General features: G+C 31.5%; 2 protein-coding genes across 2 annotated transcripts; both read left to right on the top strand.

Annotated features, from left to right (window-relative positions):
• The first annotated feature begins 4,218 nt into the window (after window positions 1-4,218).
• On the top strand, window positions 4,219-7,757 carry LOC103500359 (probable metal-nicotianamine transporter YSL7). Its single transcript, XM_008463642.2, has 6 exons — window positions 4,219-4,682; window positions 4,856-5,019; window positions 5,652-5,749; window positions 5,837-5,971; window positions 6,142-6,331; window positions 6,440-7,757. Exons 1-6 carry the CDS (start codon window positions 4,307-4,309, stop codon window positions 7,529-7,531), a joined length of 2,055 nt encoding a protein of 684 aa, XP_008461864.2. The 5' UTR covers window positions 4,219-4,306; the 3' UTR covers window positions 7,532-7,757.
• Window positions 7,758-15,356: 7,599 nt separating this feature from the next.
• LOC103500360 (eukaryotic initiation factor 4A-3) lies at window positions 15,357-19,610 on the top strand. Its single transcript, XM_008463643.3, has 8 exons — window positions 15,357-15,853; window positions 16,239-16,479; window positions 16,595-16,675; window positions 17,175-17,282; window positions 17,359-17,478; window positions 18,208-18,375; window positions 18,941-19,027; window positions 19,230-19,610. Exons 1-8 carry the CDS (start codon window positions 15,543-15,545, stop codon window positions 19,341-19,343), a joined length of 1,230 nt encoding a protein of 409 aa, XP_008461865.1. The 5' UTR covers window positions 15,357-15,542; the 3' UTR covers window positions 19,344-19,610.
• Window positions 19,611-21,380: the final 1,770 nt, after the last annotated feature.

Genomic DNA, 21,380 nt, shown 5'->3' with positions numbered 1-21,380 from the left:
TCGAAATTTAAATTTACTTTCGGCTTGGCTTGTGTTTAAATTTGTTCACTGACAAAACATGTCCATCTGCCAAAGTTCAAACTTTAATTCAAACATTGAGGATTAAACCAAAACTTTCCAAAGTTTGGTCATCAAAATTAACGAGTATTTCTTTATTATTCAATAAAAAGATTAATAATTTATGAATTTGAACAGAAAAGATTCTCCAATTAGGTTTAAATATAGATGGAAAGAAAGTTAGTGTCAGTTACCTGTATCCCTCCACCATCAACTTCCACTCATTCTTTAGGCCAATTTGAGAATTAAAGCTGTCATTTTCAATTTTTGTCAATATATTTATTATTTATTCAGCTCTTACCTTTCTTTCTCTTCAAACATTATTGAGGTTTTAATTCACATTAAACTAAAAGTTAGTCATACTTAATTTACATCCCCAATTTCTGGACATTTTGTTACTCATACATAATAATAATAATAATTATTATTATTATTAAATAAAAACAAACAAACAAATGTTGACTGCTTCACAAATTTGCTTGGTCCATAAGTATTATGTTAGTACAATACTCTCTCTACTTGCTATTTGTTATATCATAGCCACCTTATAAATATTTAAATTTAAATATTATGTTTATATTTTTTGACTTTTTTTTTTTGTTTGTTTGTTTGACTTTTTATTTTTGTTTTGGTTGTTAAACATTTATAAAATTTCAAAATTTGTCTATATTTGTCTAGTTTTAGCAATTTTGTATGCATGGTAGAACTTTTGTAGATTTATGAGTGAACAAAGTGTCATGCTAAAAATTTAATCGAACATAATGAAATTAAAATAAAAGACAAAGGACTAATTTGAATATCTTGAAAGTATATGAATATTCCTATTATAGGACTTAATTATAATTTGTATGTTTTGAATAAGTACTTTCAATTCAGATGTTTTTGTATGGTAACCTAAACTTCACTATCAAAATGTTACTTGACACAAATTTTGAAACACAAGGGTGGATAACAATTTGTTAAAAAAGCAACTGACATTTTAAAAAATATAACAAAATGAACCATAATATTAAGAATATATAGTTAAATTTTAAGTTTTATTAGTGTTTAGCAATTAGCAGTGACATAGATAGACACCGATAAAATCTTATCAGTCTATTGATATCTATCAACATGGATCATTATTAGAATCTAAAATGTTATTTTCTTTGGAATAAAGTTGATTCCTAAACCATAATATTTTTTTTCAAATTCAAATGATTAAATTATAAGATGTTTTGAAGTTATTTGTATTGTAAAATGCATAGAAGAACATGAATAAAATGGTTTGCCTTATTATTTTCTAATTTTTTTAGCTACTTTATGTTATCTAAAATTTTACAAAATGATCCTAAGGGATTAACATTACTTTTTATTACTTAACAATACACTGTTTTTAAAAAAGCTTTTTATTTCATATGTAAAATAATTAAAAACACTTTGGTGCATGCTGCATGAAAAATGAAAAGGTGTGTTTTTAAAATGAAATGATTATTATATGTATAAATACATTTAGAAAATTAAATAAACTACTCAAATGCTTCCTCTAACAATACTTCTCATGATTTATTTTGTTTATCTCTACAATTTATCAAACTACCTTCTTTTTCTACTATCAATAACTTGAAAAACACTTTTTTAAGTGATAAAAAAAGTGCTTTACATTCGTTTTCTTTTTTATTTTCTCCCCATCCCATGATATCAATTTTTCTAAACAACTTTTTTTTTTTTTTTCAGAAAAAGCACTTTACATGTTACAAGACCAAAAAATATGTGTTTTTTAAAAGCTAAACAGTGTTTTGAATTAATTGCTATGTTTTTTCAATTTAAAAATCCAAGTTGATTACAATGGAAGTCTTAGAAATTGAAATAAAATTTAAAACATTAAACTGAATGTTCACATGAGACTTCAACCAAAAGATTTAGTTTATTGCTACCAACAAACAAGATTGATTTGTTGAAATTAATGTGAAACTTCGACAAATAAAATGATTTAGAATTTCAAAGAAATGCTAATTACCACTTAATGAAGATGACTGAAGTAAGAGATTTCATTTATTCCTCAATTAAGTTTTATATTAGTATAAAACAGAGTCATTTTAGTCATTAAAAAGACTACAACACACTCTAATAACACTTCAGACCATTCAACAAACTTAGGTTCGGAATATTCTCTATACACAATTTCTTTAGATTATATGAATTAATGTTTTATTTGAACAAAAATTAACGGTTAATTAGACTTTTTGTTTTTTATTTTCTTAAGTTCAACGTTTTTATGGACTAAATTGAGACTTCATACCAAAGCTAAACTATTATTTAATCTTTTACTAATTTTACTAAAAATATGTCTAAACAAAAATTCTACATCCGTAAATCTAAAAGAACATTGACATTAAGATTGTAAAAATTATCATAAATATCTAAAATATAGCAAAATTTTATATGATATCACTAATATACATTAACACCACAATCTCTATTTATTAAGTTGGGTGTGAAAATCACATAACATTTACAGAAATGGTCAAAAATAACAATTTTAACAAAATATTTATAACATATAGCAAAAATTTAGGAATATATCAATAATAAAAATTGATAGCTACTAATATACTTCTATTAGTGGACAATAATAAAAAGGGAGAATCCAAAATTTTGCTCTAGGTATTAAATAGGGATACCAACAAAATACCAAACTATTTAAACTGCTTGTAACAAAGCTCATAAACTTAGTCATTTTTAAACATTTCATTTTTTCACTTTCGATTTGTTTTATATTATTCATGTTGCGATTTCTTTTATGGTCTTTCTCAATTTCTTTTCATAATTTTTCTTATTTTTCAATTTTTTTTACGTTGTTATATCTTTTCCATAGTCTTTTTTTTTTGCGATTTCTTTCATAGTATTTCTTCTTTTCAGTTTTTGCAATTTCTTTCGATGTCTATTATTCTTTTTTATTCTTTTTTACATCGTTTAATATTTTCTTCGTCTTTTTCTTTTCTGATTCTTTTTTACCAATCTTTCCATCTTTCCATCTTCTTTTTTTCGTTGTGATTTTTTCCATTATCTTTCTTATTTTTCAACAACTATGTAAAAAAAAATAGCAAATCTGTATAAAAAATAAATCATTTACCCAAATCTAACGATGTAAACAAATGTATAAAAAAAATAAACGATGGTGAGCAAGACAATTTAAAAAAATAGTTTAACCAACTATAAACTATGGACTAAACAAATTTAAATATGGTATAAAAAAAATAATAGTAAAAGAAATTAAAAAAAAAGTTTAGCCAAATCAAAACGATGTATATAAAGATTTGAAAAAAAAAAAGTTTGATTTGGGTCGATTAAATCTAAAGGATAAATTTAAATTGTAGAGATATCTAAACTTACTAAATAGTAGCCAAATCCAAACGTAAACAATTAAATCTATAGATATCTAAATGAAATTAAACCATAGAATTGAAAAATATATTACGTGGGCCTGACTTTGTTGAGAGAGAATTTCTGGTATTTTACCCGATGCGCCTCTATACTTTTTTTTTTATTTTCAGAATTATTATAAATACTTTGCTGATTTTTTATATTAAAAGAAAAAAGACAGCGGTTAAATATTTTAATTTAGTTGAGTATTTGAGAAAATGTGCCTAAAATTTATTCCATTAAAGGAAATGAAATTGAGGTTGGTGAATAAAAATTTATTTAATGAATTAAAAGAATAGGAAAAGGGTTTTTGTTGTTTTGTTTTGTTTGGTTATTGTTTTTTAAAAGGAAACGTTTCAGTAGTTCGAACGTGTCATTTTCCGCGAGATTTGGTTTTGCCGAAGAATTCCCACCGCTTACGGATCCCCACATCAGCAACAACGGCCCCCCTCTCCTCTCCATGCAAATTCATGCAAACACATATTCAAATTATTCCTTTTTTTATTTTCCTTTTCCTTTTCCTTTTCCTTTTTAAAACGGAATTAAAAATATTAATAATAATAATAATAATAAGAATATTCCAAATCCTTATTAGTTTCTTGAATCTCCTAATTAATCTCAATCAATCATTCATTCATTCATTCATTCAATCAATCAAATCAAAATCACAGCATGATCTAATCTGTCACAAAACTAATCTTCCCTTTCTCATTGGCTACTCCAAAATTCCTCTTCTTTTTTACAAATTCACTCCCCTTTCCCCTATAAATTTCCCTATTCGATTCTCTGACAAAGTACACCAAGATTGTCAAAGAAAACATCGCCGGAAACAGTGAGAAAAAAAATGGAAAGAAATTCAAGCAAGAAGGCAAATGAGGGCGAATCGGGGACTGGAACCGATGGTGGTGGAGACAGGATTATGGTGGAAGATGCTTTTAAGAATTTGGAGGTTCCTTCATGGCGGAATCAGATCACATTTAGGGCTCTTTTCACCAGCTTTGTTCTTAGTATTGTCTTCAACTTCATCGTCTGTAAACTCAATCTAACCACTGGGGTTATTCCTTCTCTCAATGTCGCTGCTGGGCTTTTGGGATTCGCGATTTTGAAGGGTTATACTTCGATTCTTGAACAGCTTGGTCTTATGAAACAGCCATTCACTCGACAAGAAAATACCGTGATTCAAACCTGTGTTGTCGCCTCCTCTGGGATTGCGTTTAGCAGTAAGTGTTCTGTTTCTTCTTCTATATATTCTCGATTTGGATTATACATGTCTAGGATCTTGATTCGAGTTCATCGATTGAGAGCTATTTTACAGGATTATTTGGTTGTGTTTTTGTTTCTTTACATTTATTCGTGTTATTTATCAAGATTTTTGGAATATGTTGATGATTAGGTGGTACTGCTAGTTATCTTTTGGGTATGAGTGCTAAAATTGCTGCTCAAGCAGAAGAAGGGAACATGCCGATTAATATCAAGAAACTCTCTGTTGGTTGGATGATAGGCTTTCTCTTTGTTGTTAGCTTTGTTGGGTTGTTCTCTATTGTGCCTCTTAGAAAGGTTGGTAATGCAAACAATTAAAACGCCCTTTTTAAATGTATTGTTTGGTTTTAGTTGCTCTTTTTATTATATTTTAATGCATGTTTTTGTAGTGATTTTGAATTGTTTATTCTATTTTAAGGGAATGATTTTGAAATGTTTATTTTATTTCAACCCATGTATGTTTGTGAATGATTTTCAAACTTTATTTTATTTTAATGGATGTTTGAAGTGATTTAAAAAAATCACTTTTATATGTTAAAATCAATTTCAAATATGCATTTAATCATACAAATTCATTTAAATCCTTATTTTTTCACTTTTAAATTCAATTTTCATACATTTCCAATGATTAAAAAGCATGTTTCAGACTAGTTTTAAGAACTTAGTTGTTAATTTGACTTAGATATGTATTTTTGTTTATTTAAAGCCGCAGATAATGTAGTAGATAAAATTTTGGGCTATCAAATGAGTTCGAGTTCTTGTTTAAATTATCAATGGTAGTGGTAGGGAATAGATATTCCTTTAATCTGAAGACAAAACATATCATTAGAACAAAAGGAAACGAGTAGGAAATGATGGGACCCAAATAAAATCTATATCTTATTGTTTATCATTATTCAATCTAATATCTGAATTGATTTTTTTCCAAGATGATGATTCTAAAATACAAGTTGACCTATCCAAGTGGAACTGCAACTGCATATCTCATCAATTCCTTTCACACACCCAAAGGAGCTAAGCTGGCAAAGTTAGTATTGGCTCTGTCTTTGTTTTTACATTGAATTGGATGTTGTTCTTTTATCTTCCTTGATAATCCATGGTTATGGTTTTTCAGGAAACAAGTTGCAGTCCTTTTCAAGAGCTTCTGTTTCAGCTTTTTATTTGCTATGTTCCAATGGTTCTTTGCTGCTGCAGATGGCTGTGGATTTTCTAGCTTTCCCACATTTGGTCTTCAAGCCTATGCAAAAAGGTAGAGGAATTATTCTAAAGCAATACTTCTTTTACTCTTGAGTTATCAATGATGTGTTTATACTTTTTATGTCTTGCTGTAGGGAATTTGGTATCAAGAACTTTTTCATTTTTAAGTTGTAGTAAAACATAATCTCCGACGTTTATAGTAATGTTGGCCAAATGTAACAGGTTTTATTTTGACTTCTCATCTACATACGTCGGTGTGGGAATGATCTGTCCTTTCATGGTCAATCTATCTCTCCTTCTTGGAGCCATCATCTCATGGGGTATCATGTGGCCCTTAATCGAGCTAAGGAAAGGTGATTGGTACAGTGCTTCTTTATCTGCAAGCAGTCTTCATGGCATTCAGGGCTATAGGGTATCTCTCACTCTCTTTTTCTGTCTGGGGATCTTCTCCTTGCATTCTTTTCATAGCATTTATTGATGTTAATGATGTAAATTTAATGTCCTTGTTAATGATTCTCAGGTTTTTATTGCCATTGCTATGATGCTTGGCGATGGTCTTTACCATGTATGCTTCATGCTCTCCCAAACATTCTACAGCTTATCCAAACAGAAGTCTGGCTGTGGAAATGCTGATTCATTGTCGGAAATTAATGATTACGACGCTCGACGAAGAATCGAGTACTTCTTGAAAGACCAAATCCCTAACTGGGTAGCATTGCTCGGCTATGTAATACTTGCAGCCATATCTATAATCACAGTTCCCTTAATCTTCCATCAGTTGAAATGGTACCACGTTTTGGTTGCTTATGCAATTGCTCCTGTCTTGGCCTTTTGCAATGCCTATGGTTGTGGGCTCACCGATTGGTCTCTTGCATCAAATTATGGTAAATTTGCCATCATCATCTTCAGTTCTTGGGTTGGCCTTGGCAATGGAGGTGTTATTGCTGGTCTTGCTTCTTGTGGTGTCATGATGAGCATTGTTTCTACTGCTTCTGACCTTATGCAAGACTTCAAGACTGGTTACTTGACTCTAGCTTCGCCTCGCTCGATGTTTTTCAGCCAAGTTGCTGGCACTGCCATGGGATGTGTTTTGTCTCCCCTTGTCTTTTGGTTCTTCTTCAAAGCTTATAATGTTGGAGACCCCGAAGGCTCATACCCTGCACCATATGGTCTAATGTACCGTGGCATTGCTCTTCTCGGTGTGGAGGGTGTCTCTACCCTCCCCAAAAACTGCCTCACTCTTGCCATTTGCTTCTTTGTTGGTGCTATAGTCATTAACATCATTAGGGATATTCTCCATAGGTGTGAAACTAAATACCGCATCTATCGCTTCATACCAAGTCCAATGTGTATGGCGATTCCATTCTACCTAGGTGCTTATTTCGCCATCGACATGTGTGTTGGGAGCTTGATTCTTTTCATCTGGCAGAGTAAGAATAAGGTCAAGGCTGGGGAGTTTGCTCCTGCTGTTGCTTCGGGACTTATCTGTGGCGAATCTTTGTGGAGTGTTCCAGCAGCCATATTGGCCCTAGCTGGTGTCAAAGCTCCTCTTTGCATGAAGTTCTTGAGTTCATCGACCAATGCTAAGGTCGATGCCTTCTTAGAAGGCTAATCAACTTTTAATAATTAGTTTGTTTAGTCAATGCAATTACGTTTGAGTGATTTAGTTTAGGTTGTTTTTATTTTGTCATATACTTTGTACAAACTCAAAATCGATCTCGGGCTTTCTAATTGTGATTAAATGATAAATCTTCATATTTTAGGCAGCTTGTTGTTTCATCAACAGGTGTATATGCTTTTGTATTATATTAATAAATTTGAGATTAGACAATGTATTTTACTGATTGCTTTTAGCTTATAGGTGAGTACTACTTTAAATTAACCATATGTTCTTACCTTTGCATTCATCATAATCCGTCAAGATTTTATAAAACTTGGCAGTCCATTTCCAAACTTCAAAATTTGACATGGACTTGAATACAATGTGATGCCATTTAAAGTTAATATATACCATATATTTACAAACAAAAAAAAAAAAAAAAAAAGACATGGGACAACAACCAAAGCAATCTCTTAGTTGTACTAGAAAATAATTTAACTCAATTTTATTATTTTTATTTATTTTAAAATTTAAAAAAAAATGTGGATTGCTAGAAGTATTAAATGGTAAATGATTTATAATTTAAATTTTAGATATTTAAGATTCTGAACAATGAAAGAGTCTCACAGACAAACTATATTGAAAAAAATATAAATTTAACCCATAAACTTTATAGTTATATTGATTTTAATCTTAAATTCATAATGGACCAATATACTATTATTAAAAGAAGCATGCAAAATAATTTTTAAATTTATTTTAACAGCGTTTGGATCTTTTCAAAACGCTATTTTAAAATCTTCCCAATTTAGAAAAGTCTATAGAAATTCGAAAAATTGCCTTTCCTAATAAAAACAAACAAAAATAGTCAACCATTTTTTAAATAAAGAAACAATATATATTTATACATTGACTATATATATATATATACATTTTTTAGAAATAAACAAATGTATATTTGAGAAGTGCATCAAAACTACAATTTATATATCTTCGAATGCACGAGATTGTGTCTTTACATTTTTTAATATATTTGTAAACGCAAAAAAATAATAATAATAATAATAATAATAATGATTTACTATTTCGCAACATATATTTATATTTTCATAAATTTAATATTTGTAGTTTCTTAAATTTCTAAATGTGTCGTATGACTGCAATTATTATTTGAAATTTCACATTAATTATAAAACAATTCTTAAAAAGGTTGTGATATTTTGTATATAATATCACCTAATGAGTTGTTCGTTGTATGCTGTGTTGGATAGGAAATGAAGAAGGTATTTGAAGCTCAAGAGTTCAGTCAAATTTGATATTGAAAAAATTGATAGAAATATCAACTTCCACTCGTAACAAATGCAAGTAAATGATGTGGCGAAAAAACAAATATTGGAAGAAAGTATAATCATTATGATGGAGTGAGTTATAATTCTTGGAGTTGAGAACTATCATAATATGAACAAAAACATTTGATGTTGTAATAGTTGTGAATTATTCAAATATTTTATCAATGTGAAATTTGTTGAGTTACAGCTACTATTAGAATTAAAATGAAGTCGTTTAATATTGAAAAAGTTAAGGAAGTGATATGCTCCAAACATTATAAAAGAATTTAAGTCTGATGTATTGGCTCAATTGTGTAAATGATATAAAGCTTTGAGATAGTTTTGTGATTGGATTTAGGTGGGAGAATTGTATGTAATTGTAATATATTTTTACACAATAAATTTCTTTTTGGTAGGTATTTTTTTTTTGTCTTGTTTGCAATTTTTCAAATAAGTAAATATTTGAATGTTTTGAAAGTTAAATAGTGCAACTACAAAGTGAAAATTGAACGTCCAACCTTTATGCGTTGCTTGGAACTTCAATTGACTGTTTGGGAGAAAGATTGGGTTATGAAGGGTTAGTGTTATGATAAAGCTAGGTTTATTATCATAATATGTGTTTAGAGGAAGGGTTTAAAAATGTAGTTATACGATTGTGTTTGGGAAAATGATTAAAAATGGTAGTTTTATGGGAAGTTGAAGAGATTGAGTTATGGGGAGTTGAAAAATGTTTAAAAAGGAGAGAGAGGGAAGATGGGCTATGATAACCCTAAAACAAAGATTATGATAACATTTTTCCTAAACAAGGGTTCACTAGAAGAAATCTAGCCTTTAATGTCGGTTTAAAACCGACATTAAAGGGCTTTAATATCACTTGGCAACCGACATCTTTGCGAGCGTTATTAAAGACCTTTAATGTCAGTTGGGCTTTAATGTCGGTTTAAAACCGACATTAAAGGCCTTCAATGTCGGTTTTAAACCGACATCTTTGATAGTGTTATTGAAGACCTTTAATGTCAGTTTAAAACCGACATTAAAAAGGCCTTCAATGTGGTTTTTTAAACCGACATTAAAGACACCTTTTATGTCAGTTTAAAACCGACATTAAAGTTGTCTTTTGGGACCATTTTTACAAATTTATATTTATTAAATTTTTTGCATTATTATCCATTTTTTGTATAGCCAAATTGTTTAAAATTGATATTATTTATCTCAAGTTATGTCTAACAATGTTTTTTTTAGAAACTATAATATTTCTCTTTTATTTGTATATATACAAAATCAAATCTTAATATTGTGTATAAATATATACAACTTTGCTCCAAACACAAAGAAAGTGAAAAGTTTTATTACATTGATCATCCTTTGCAAAAAAAAATTAACAAAAGTTGCAACCAATAACAGGTCAGAATGCTCCACAAATGACTAACTTCAAGATCTTGTGTCACAATTATGAGGTCCTGACTAATTGTACTCACTTGTGGATTTCTTCTATTGCAGTCATTTGTTTAGTGATAGCTCCCTGTGAAAGACATGATAATTTTTGTCTTAGTTGATAAACAAATTTCATGAATAACTTCACAACTTAAAAGAACATAGAGAAATACAGAAAGAGACCTTCACAACTTGAAATTCTGTTTTCTGTTTTTTGAGAATCAGTCGGTCATCCTCAACATCAACCAATGCTGCAAAACCACAAAAAAAAAAAAAAAAAAAAAACACACACACACACACACACACACAAAACATTAACAATTTCTTAGCTAGCTCCATCTTCCCTTTTCCTTTTATCCTATTCATTTTGATTATTTAGCTAAGAATTCAAATTATCCGAATCGAACCAAAAGAATTATCAAACAAGGCGATATAACTTTTCTAAAAAATCAATTAGAAAATCTTGAGAATAGTTTCTTCTTTCCACATCTCAATTCCCTCGAAAAAGAAAGGCCTGGAGAAAGTCCCTGTGAATCAAATTAAACAACCAAAAAAAGAAGAAACCACATATAGTTATGCATAAATTTGAAGAGTTGGAAAAGAAAAAAATGGCAAATCAATAAAGAGAATAATGACGAGACAGTGATAAACCAATAGGAGAAAACAACGCTAAGGGAAATACCAACAGTGATTCAAAGCATGAACATGGGTTGAAACACCAATGCTAAATCATGATAAATTAACCTCTACTATGCATGGTACCTATTATGCATACATATAATGTTTATATAAATGTATAATAAGAACACATGAACTGGAATTCTAAAATAAAATTTAAATTTGTTACAAATTTCAAGTACCCAATAAATAATTTATTACAGTTCACATGGTTTGGTTTTGCAAAGTTGAATCTAATAATCAAAGTTAATGTTACCTCAGACTTTTTAATCTAAAAATCTGTAATGATGTGTATTTCAAGCAATATTTCTTTCCTTAAGCAATATTGCTTGAAACACTCCTCCATAGACTTGGCTGAAACTGGAGCATCGATGTATGACATTTGTAAAACAAACTTCTTAGCAAGCCGTACAAGAGACCTGATTACAAAAGATGATCGACACTCGTAAATTATAGCCTCCAAAACCAGATTGACTAGCTACTATTAAGTTAAATTCATTTGCAAATACCTAGCTTTGGCCAAGGAAAAATGGAAAAAACAACTAACTAAAAAATAATGATAATAAAGAACACCTTAATCAATTTCCATTTCTTGACTTCAGAACACGTAAAAATTTAGTTTGGTAAAATTAGAACATACTCTAAAACTGTTCTCAAAAGTGGCAGACCTAATCCATAATTTCCCATATGCCCAACGACCACCTTAACCGAAGAAGAAGGAGCTGCAAAAACAGGAATCAATTAAAATCATTATCTTCCTACTTTTCTTTCAAAAAAAAAAAAAAAAAAAGAAGCAGATTACATGAGTGAAACTATACCTGGTACCATCTAGACTAAATAGAGAAAGTGGAGTAACATTTTGTCTTTGATATATAATAGATTACCAAGCCATTAGATATTTGTGGAGATCTAGAAGGCAAAAAGCAATTATGCATTCAGTACCTTGCAGCCACTGGTTTCTATGAAAAAAGCAGAAAATTCGTTTGTCGTTCTATAAGCTGCAACACATACTCCTTGAGTTTCCTGTGTTAATAACAGTTTTAGGCCAGTGAATAAATAAAAAAGAAAGCTGCATGATGTGTAAAAAGGTTTATTGCAGGAAAATAGAAGACTGTACCAAATATTCAAAGGTCCTGGAGATGTCTAATATCGATTTTACACCAGCTGAGATGACAGCTACAGGGTTCTTCCTAGCTCGGTGAGATCAGAAGATATATCCATTGTTGAAAAAGGCAGTTGAAAACAAATAGAGCACAAGGAAAAAGTTATTCATGGGTTTGTTGAAAGGGATTTCTTGCCATTCATTCATACAAAAGTATTTTACTTTGTTCACCATGTTTATAAACGCCTCCAATGCCCACAGTCACAAACACTGGGATGCCAACCTACAATAAATTTCCAAGAACAACACTAGTGAGAAGGTTAAAAAGCTGAAAATTGTGAAGTATATGTTTAAGAATCAAATACAGAATAAAAAACCACAACATATTTTTCATCCATATTTTGCATCCAACATTCTGTCTTTTATGTATTGATGAATTTTGCTTAAGAATACTTTATTAGCTTGAGGAAAAGTGATGTACAATACACCAGAACATGCAAAAAGCATCAATTTAAACCTAGATTCACAAATAAACCTCTTCTTTAGCATGATGATGATAAGAATAAGTTTTCATACTACCTTATATGAAATTAGATCACATCAAGAAATTAAAAAGATAAAATATGGCAGTTAGAAATACAAACTTTCTGTGGACTTTCCTATGGTGTTTTTATGGTTAAGTGAAAGGTACTAACGATATCTTATCATCCCATTGCGTAGATAGTCGAAGAATTGCCTTAGCAAATGCAAGCTTTAAATTTTCATGTTTCTCCATAAAAACTACAACTATCATTTAATTTCTGCTCATTCTATGTCTTAAATTTCTTATATGATACTTATTCTAAAATATATTGATCAAATTGATAAAAAACTGAAGTTTGATTACCAATGCTCCTACTTTCTTAGCCATTCGGTTTGCTCTCATGTTACTCTTCTCAATAAAAACTTTCCTATTATTTTGAACATCATTTGCCTTTCAAAACTTTTGATATGGAGCAACTGCTCTAAGGGTTTCATCAACTGTTAACCTCTTAACAGACCTCTGCAAAATATGACACTCAATAGAAAAGTGTGCTTCAACACCAAAATTAAATTCACATATCTCGAATGAAAGGGTTAGGAAGTTGGCTAATCTTTGGAAGCATTAGTTTAATATATCGTCCCTCGTCCAACAAAAAGATTACATTTTTTGCCCGCCCATCCTTGCCTCTGCGTTTTTGTGCTTGCTGTGCAAAGAAAAGAAGTTTCTCATCTACCAAACCTCTTTCAGCATCAAAAATAAATTCTTCAAGTAATTGCTTCTACTGTTCATCCTCTTTATCATCGTTTTCATGCTTATGAAAGGAATTTTTGAGTTATTGGTGAATAAACAAACAAAGAAATTCAAAGTGAAACACGGTACAAAAATTGAAAAGTTCTAGGGGAAAAATCTGAATCAGCTAAATGGGGGGAAAAACATTGACAAGCATTCTCTATGGGCAATCTAAATGTATATATACATCCCTTTCTCTTGTACTATCACAATCAATGTGTAGATCTACACTAGATTTATCGATCTATGAACTTTGAGAGGTCGATAGAGAAAAGATGGAGCTAGATTTGCGAAAGAAACACAACAGAGCACCAAAGAAACGCCAAATCTGGGACGATATGGGATGGTGCAATGGTGGTCGCGCGACTTGGTTAGACAGATCTTGGTAGTCGTAGTCTTCAGAGTTGGAGATTCGTGGATGGTGGTGAAGACTGAGCATGGTGGTGGTGAGGACTGTGGTCACGAGATCTGGACACGATTGGTGTGGCCGCATTTGTTTAATTCGGAAAAGAGAGGGCATGAGATGCGTAATTGAGAAGAGAAGGAAAGGAAATTGAAAAACTAGAGAGAAAGGAAAAGATGCGTGGGAAAGAATAGTAAAGTAAGAGAGAGGAAAACTTGATTTTTTACCAAATTAAAAAAAAAAAAAATACAAAGGGGCACTTCTTTAATGTCAGTTTAAAACCGACATTAAACGTCCGCCTTTTGAAAACCGACATTAAAGCCCATTTTTCATTTTTTCCACCCGACATTAAAGGCCAGATTTCTTGTAGTGGTTGAGTTATGTAACCCTACCCAATAGTGATAACCCTTGGGCCAAACGACCCCAAGATTTTATGTGATTTCAAATGAATTTGCTTGGTAACAGAAGAAAGAGAAATATTATAAAATCTAAAATAATTTCAAATGATGGTTGGAATTTTCAGGATTTAAATGTAAATTACTTAATTGACCTCATTATTTTATCTAATTTTTCACTTTTAACACATTATAGATAAAAGTCTATATCTAAAATTTTTGTTTTATTTTCCTTTTCATCTGCCAACCAACACATCAAATTTTAAATATCAACTTTTTTGTTTGTTTCAGACAAAAATAATTATTTTAAAATTATTCTTCGTATTTCAAATCCCAAGATTTAAAAGTGTTTCTTCAACTTTCTTGAATTCTAACATAGAGTTAAGGACGGAGAGCATACCAATACTACTCAGCCAAGTTCAATTTGATTTGTTTCTTGTTTTCTTGTGATCCATTTTTCAACACGAATATTTTAAAAATATATTACTATGTTACATAAAAGATTAATTTTGATTAGAGTTTGTTAATAATAGCTTAACTTAAGGGACCTTTGTACTTGGGATTCAAATTTCACATGCCCATTTTTTACTAAAAAGATTGATTAAATTTCCCACCATGAAAGTTAATTGGTTACTCATTTACAGTTCATAAACTAAATTAGTATTTAACATTTTTTTTCCTTCAAACAAACAACTAGCTTCAGATATAGCATACAATTGCTAATTACTAATGATACTAATTTCTATATGATTATTGTCTGATTACTATCTAATTGTTAACCGTAAATGATACTGATTGTCGTTTTTAATATTAATTGTAATATATTGTCAATGATATGGATTGTTATCTAATTGTTGTATGATACTGATGCTTAATGATGCTGAATGAATTATATCGTCATCGTCAACACGTATATGCTAAGAAATGAAGAGATGTATGATTCAAATTTTCGCATCTCCAACTTGTTGTGTAAAATTATTTGAGAGAGTAAAAAAGAGTTTTGGGGTAAAAGTTTAAATATTTTTTTTCCAAAGAAAGAAAAAGAATGTTTCCTACCCGCAAGTTTCGAACGTGCGATCCCACTTTCCTTAAACGATTAAAATCAAAGACATGTTGGAGCCGTAGATTCTAGGGTTTATATGGACGGTTAGGATTCGATTCTCACTGTGGAAAAAAATTGGATAGGATTTAGCCTCGTACATAATTCTATTACCTTTTTCTTTTTCTTTCTCTTTCTCGTTTCGCTGTCGATCAATTATCCTTCATCTGCCCTAATCTGCGGTTTCGTTTCCATTTATCTCTTCCTCTCGCCGGGAATTTTCCGGTTAGTCAAATCCTCAGTCGCGATCTCGGCAACTACCTCAACCGGACATGGCGGCTGCAGCTACAACGAGCGTTGTGCCACCGAATCGGCGTCGGATTAGCGCGCCGGAAGACAAACTGGAATTCGAGACGACGGAGGGGGTTGAGCCGATCTTGACTTTCGATCAGATGGGCATTAAAGATGACCTTCTTCGTGGAATATATGCATACGGTTTTGAAAAGCCATCTGCCATTCAGCAGAGAGCTGTGAGGCCGATTATTGAGGGTCGAGATGTTATTGCGCAGGCTCAATCTGGGACTGGGAAGACTTCCATGATTGCCCTCACCGTTTGCCAGATGGTTGATACCACAAGTAGAGAGTGGGTGTTGTTTACCCTATTGAATATTCAATGTTTCTTATCTTCTTCCCCTTTTACATCATTCTATTCTGTGCCTTTTGTGCTCTTTGTCGCTTCTATTTCTTTTTGCAATGTTTTGTGCAAATTATATGGAAGTTGTGTCGTAACCTAGCTCAGAAATTCAATTGGAAAGGCAAAGATTGGTTGGATGTTAGTTGGTTTTTTCTACAAGAAGTTGTTATAACCTCTTCTCGTCGTTTTGGAAATTTCGCAAGGAAGTTAAAGTTTTGAATATGCATTCAGCTCATGACTCAGGAGTTTTTTCTAATTTACATCTGACCTTTTTGGAATGCCACCTTTTTAATTTCGAAGTCTTATGATCATTATGCATCTTAAATCTAATCAGGGTGCAGGCCTTGATCTTGTCCCCTACGAGAGAATTGGCTACTCAGACAGAGAAGGTTATATTGGCAATTGGCGACTACATTAATATACAAGCGCACGCATGTATTGGTGGCAAAAGTGTGGGTGAAGATATCAGAAAGCTTGAGTTTGGAGTTCAGGTTGTGTCGGGAACTCCTGGAAGAGTCTGTGACATGATCAAGAGAAGGACATTGCGTACCAGAGCCATTAAGTTATTAGTTCTGGTCAGTTTGGGTGCCGTTCAATCACATGTCATGTTAGCAGTACAATTATCGTACTTAATTTTTTATGCAACTTTCCATACGGTAGCATTTCATTTTCTAACATTTACTTCTTCAGGACGAGTCTGATGAAATGCTGAGCAGGGGGTTTAAAGACCAAATTTATGATGTATATCGTTATCTTCCACCAGAACTTCAGGTTCTCTCGTTCTCTCCCTATCTCTTCCCTTCAATGTGTAAATAATTGTGCCCATGAGGCAGAAATTGATAAAAAAATAATGTTGAGTATACATGCTTTTCGTTCATATAATGACAAACGTTTATGTTCAATATTTTTTTCCTGCAATAATACCATACATGATTGATTTATTAATTAGGACTGTTTTCCTGAATGGTGGTTTTGTGGTTTCTGTTTCTGGGAAATGCTCAAAGTGGCAGACATATAATCCGTATAACTTCATTGTAACTTACATTTTTATTTTCGTTTATTTCCTTCACATCCATTTTCTAACAGATGTCATATTAATAATATATTCCTGTTTATATGGGTTTTCTAAAATCTGTAGGGCATATTTAATTTGTGCACCATTTACCTGTTTGGTTATGGGAAATTAGTGATTTTCCCTCTTTCTATGAAGTTTCTATTTTTACATGTTTTTATCGAATCTAATGAGTTTTTCCCTCAATTTTAATTTTAGGTTGTCTTGATTTCTGCTACCCTTCCTCATGAAATCCTGGAGATGACAAACAAGTTTATGACAGATCCTGTGAGGATTCTTGTCAAGCGTGATGAGTTAACTTTGGAGGTTTGTAACCTTTTTTGTTGTATTTGACTAATTCCCTCTGCAAATATATCAGTGCCCTGATGCATGCTTTTATCAGGGTATTAAGCAATTCTTTGTCGCGGTTGAAAGGGAAGAATGGAAGTTTGATACCTTATGTGATCTTTATGATACCTTGACTATCACTCAAGCTGTCATTTTCTGTAACACTAAGCGGAAGGTAATAATGGGGTTGATGAATTCTTTTTATAGATCTCCTTCAAAAAAAGTTTCTCAAAATCTTGTCAGATTCATTCTAAAACAGCAAATATTATAACGTTGGCCCTTTTATTCATGTTTGCCTTATGTGATTTTGGTATGTCCCAGAATGTTTGAAATATTGTTCTATTATTACTTAACCTTTGTCCTCACTCTTTTTCACTGCTTAGTACAAATTTGCCTATTAACAGTATGCCCATGCTTAGAAAAGTTTATTTGAGGAAAGGATGGGATAGAATTATCTTTTCGTTAAGAGGAAGAGCGTTTCATTGCTTAAGGGTAATCCACATATTCTTTATCCTCGTTACTCCTGGTCATTATAATCCATACAGAACGAAGTATCCACATTCTACCACACCCCCTTCTAATAAATACTTGCTGAGGATCACACTGAAGCAAGCTGTTGGTTACAATGGGTTCTACACACTATTGCAACTACTTATCAGACCTATCTCTTGCCCTTCTCTTACTATGTGTTTCTAACAACTGGAGGGCTATCTGAGCCGTATATCATTCTTGGATGGCTAGCCCATGGCCCTTTTTGTACTATGTCTTTCTTTCTTTTTGTATTTTCATACTATCAATGAATTTGTTTTTACAAAAAACTTCCTTATCCATGTTTACCAAAAATAATAATTTTGTGGTGGAATAACTTCATGCATTTTGAATATCTTATGTGATCTGCTCCCAGGTTGAATGGTTGACTGAGAAGATGCGAAGTAATAACTTCACTGTATCACATATGCATGGGGACATGCCTCAAAAGGAAAGAGATGCAATCATGGGGGAGTTCCGATCAGGAACTACCCGCGTTCTAATTACTACTGATGTTTGGGCACGAGGGCTTGATGTTCAGCAGGCAAGTTTCTGGTTCTTTGATTTTATTGATCTTTGTTGATGTGCTTCCTTACAAATCCAAGCAACTCTTGTTGTAGTTGTCTTAGTAAATTCCAACTTGATATTAGATGAAAGTAAGATGAATAAAAGGATAGGATGTTCTGATCTAGTAGTCCATTTTCTCTATGTTTTTGTCCGAACTCCTTAGAGTTGGGTTGATTCCTCTCAATGCTGTCAGTAAATTTATTGTTGGCAGATTTGAAGTTGTGTAAAATGACCATGGTGATTATTTCCATGTTCTGGGGAGTCACTCGACAATCATTTTCTATTCTCTGGAAGATATAAGAAAAATATCTCTACATGGTGATATCTAGAGAAGACTGGGTATTGAATTTTGTAAGGCTAAATATAGATTACTTCCTAGTTTACATTATCAATTGGTCTGCCCCCCAAACCATCTCTGTAAACCTCCTACTATTTGAACTCCCACTCATTGTTAAAATCTGTGTTTATTTTCCATTCATTACTTATTGTGGCAATTATCCAAAAATCTACGTCTTATGCTTATTTGCACTGACCTTTATCAGGTATCACTTGTGATAAATTATGACCTTCCAAACAATCGAGAACTTTACATTCACAGGATAGGAAGGTCGGGTCGGTTTGGGCGCAAGGTATGCGACTTTATTTTGTATTTCAGTTGATCTTCTAGTATTCCTCTCACTAAAACTGTATTTTAATGTTTCCTTTGATGAAAGCCATGTTTATGATTCCTTGGGTGGAAAGCTAAGTTAACTCAAAACAAAATATCCAACCTTTTTGAAAAAGTGATATGATAGGAAGTATTTTAATGCAAAAAAATGTGGGATAACGCAGGGTGTTGCTATTAACTTTGTGAAAAGCGATGACATCAAGATCCTGAGAGATATTGAGCAATACTACAGTACCCAGATTGACGAGATGCCCATGAATGTTGCTGATTTGATTTAACGCTTGCTTGAAGCTGCCTGCCTGCTGTTGTATGCTGTGGAAGAATTGTGTTAATATATGCTTTTGCACTTGAGGTTTTGTGTCTTTTTCATTGGTGATATGAAAATGATGTAGCTTAGGAAAGTTTTAACGACCTTTTTTCTGATGAGTGGCTTGGATGTGTCCATAAATTGTATAATGCCTGCGATTGTTTTTTCATTTTTTCAGTGGGGAAGGAACTCGATATTATATTTCTGATCGACTCGAAATATATTATTCTGAGATTAATAGTGTTGTGCCCCTCCTATATGCATTTTTTTTTCTAGATTTGGGTACACCTTTCTGCTGTGATCTCTAATGAAGTTTTTCTTCTCAGGTTGAAGTATAGAAAATACATTTGAACTTTTAACAGCTTGATGATACCTTTTAAACTTCCCTATACCGCCCTATTTAAAAACCCTTACCATTAGTTACCAAAACCCTTACCATTAGTTTTGGATGATAATTTTCAAAAGTTTTAGTAATACCAATAAATGATAGGTTAATACGTGGACAGAAACCATCAGTACATTCGTAGTAGATTTGATATACTCTTGGATCTTTAGAAGGTAAGTATTAGTTAGGATGTCAAATTTGTAGTAATGAAGACTTGAGGGTATTTTAAAAATTAACAAAATATCGAAACTATATATAGATTTTTTGTGGTCTATTTAAATATAGTTATATTTTTATATTATTCATATCAATTCTTTTTTTAACTTTTCTATTTGTTGTGTTTTAATATGGTCTCATCTTTGTCGATTATTTTTGTATTTGGTGATTCATAGTTTTGTTGAGTGCAGATTATGGTTTTTCGAACTGATTATATGTTTTAGTATAGAAGTTTGACAAATGGAAAACAATGGTAGTATAGTTGATTCTAAAATTAAACGTGGAGGAAAACCTTTACTTATTCAACAATGTTGCACTCTCAACTCCACACTCTGAGCTACTTGCAATATTTTCATTTTTCAATTTTAACCAAGCTAACATTTAAGTAGATGAAATAAGTTTTGTTCGAGGGAGAGACCGGATATTGGGGGGAAAATGTAGAAGATCAAGATCAACTACTCTGTCTTGAGATAATCCTTAGAATACTGTAGGATCACATTTACCTAATTGTATTTTGATGTAGTTATAATGAAATTTCATTGATGAATCACAATATTCACCGTTTTTATCTTTATCGTTTCTATTACCATCGACATCAAGGATCAACAGTAAAGATGTCAAAATTTATAATTTTTTTTCTAGAACAATAACAATAGTGACAACTGTAATAGTATCCATAATAGTACCAATGACACATCACAATTTTTAGGTGCAATTGGATTGAACGTACTCTACTTTGTCAATGAGCTTGTATTTTCTTATTAAAAGATTTGGAAGTAGCCCATATGTATACACAAAAGCATAACAAAACAAACGTCAAATGAAATTAAATGAGACTCACTTTTCAAACTATCAATTTATTACATTTCTTGTGGGTTGAACACGAACTAAAATGTTAATTCCTATATTAACATGAATAAGTATTTCGATTCCACAAGTGATTGTAATTGAAGCAAGACAATAAATATGACATGGTAGATGCTCAAGATGATGATTTTTGTATAGATTCTTGAAAAAAAAACCTTTGAATTAAATTGGATGTCAATGTAAAAATTAGAAGGGGAGAGATCCTCCATGCCTATTAACTCATTTTGGCTGAAAGTTTCCTTCTAGTTCTCCCATTCACGAGAATAGTGTCACCTAAAGATTCCTTCTAAGCTTTTTAAAATGTTAGTATGTTAAAAACGAAAACAATAATAATAAAAGTAGGGTTTTTTTTTCTAAAGAATAATAAAAAATACAAACTATTTATATGGCAAAAAACTACTAAAAGACAAACTTATTACACTTGATTTTGTTATAAAGTGTAAGATAGTTTGTCCATTTTTCCATTTATAACAATCCCTTGATAATGATAATAATAACAATAATGAAAATGATTCCTCAATCCTTTTTTTTTAGAGTGGG

Source organism: Cucumis melo, chromosome 4, assembly GCF_025177605.1.
Source record: "Cucumis melo cultivar AY chromosome 4, USDA_Cmelo_AY_1.0, whole genome shotgun sequence".
NCBI classification, from domain to species: Eukaryota; Viridiplantae; Streptophyta; class Magnoliopsida; order Cucurbitales; family Cucurbitaceae; genus Cucumis; species Cucumis melo.
Note: the sequence above shows the minus strand (reverse complement) of the source record. Positions and strands in the feature narration are given on the sequence as shown.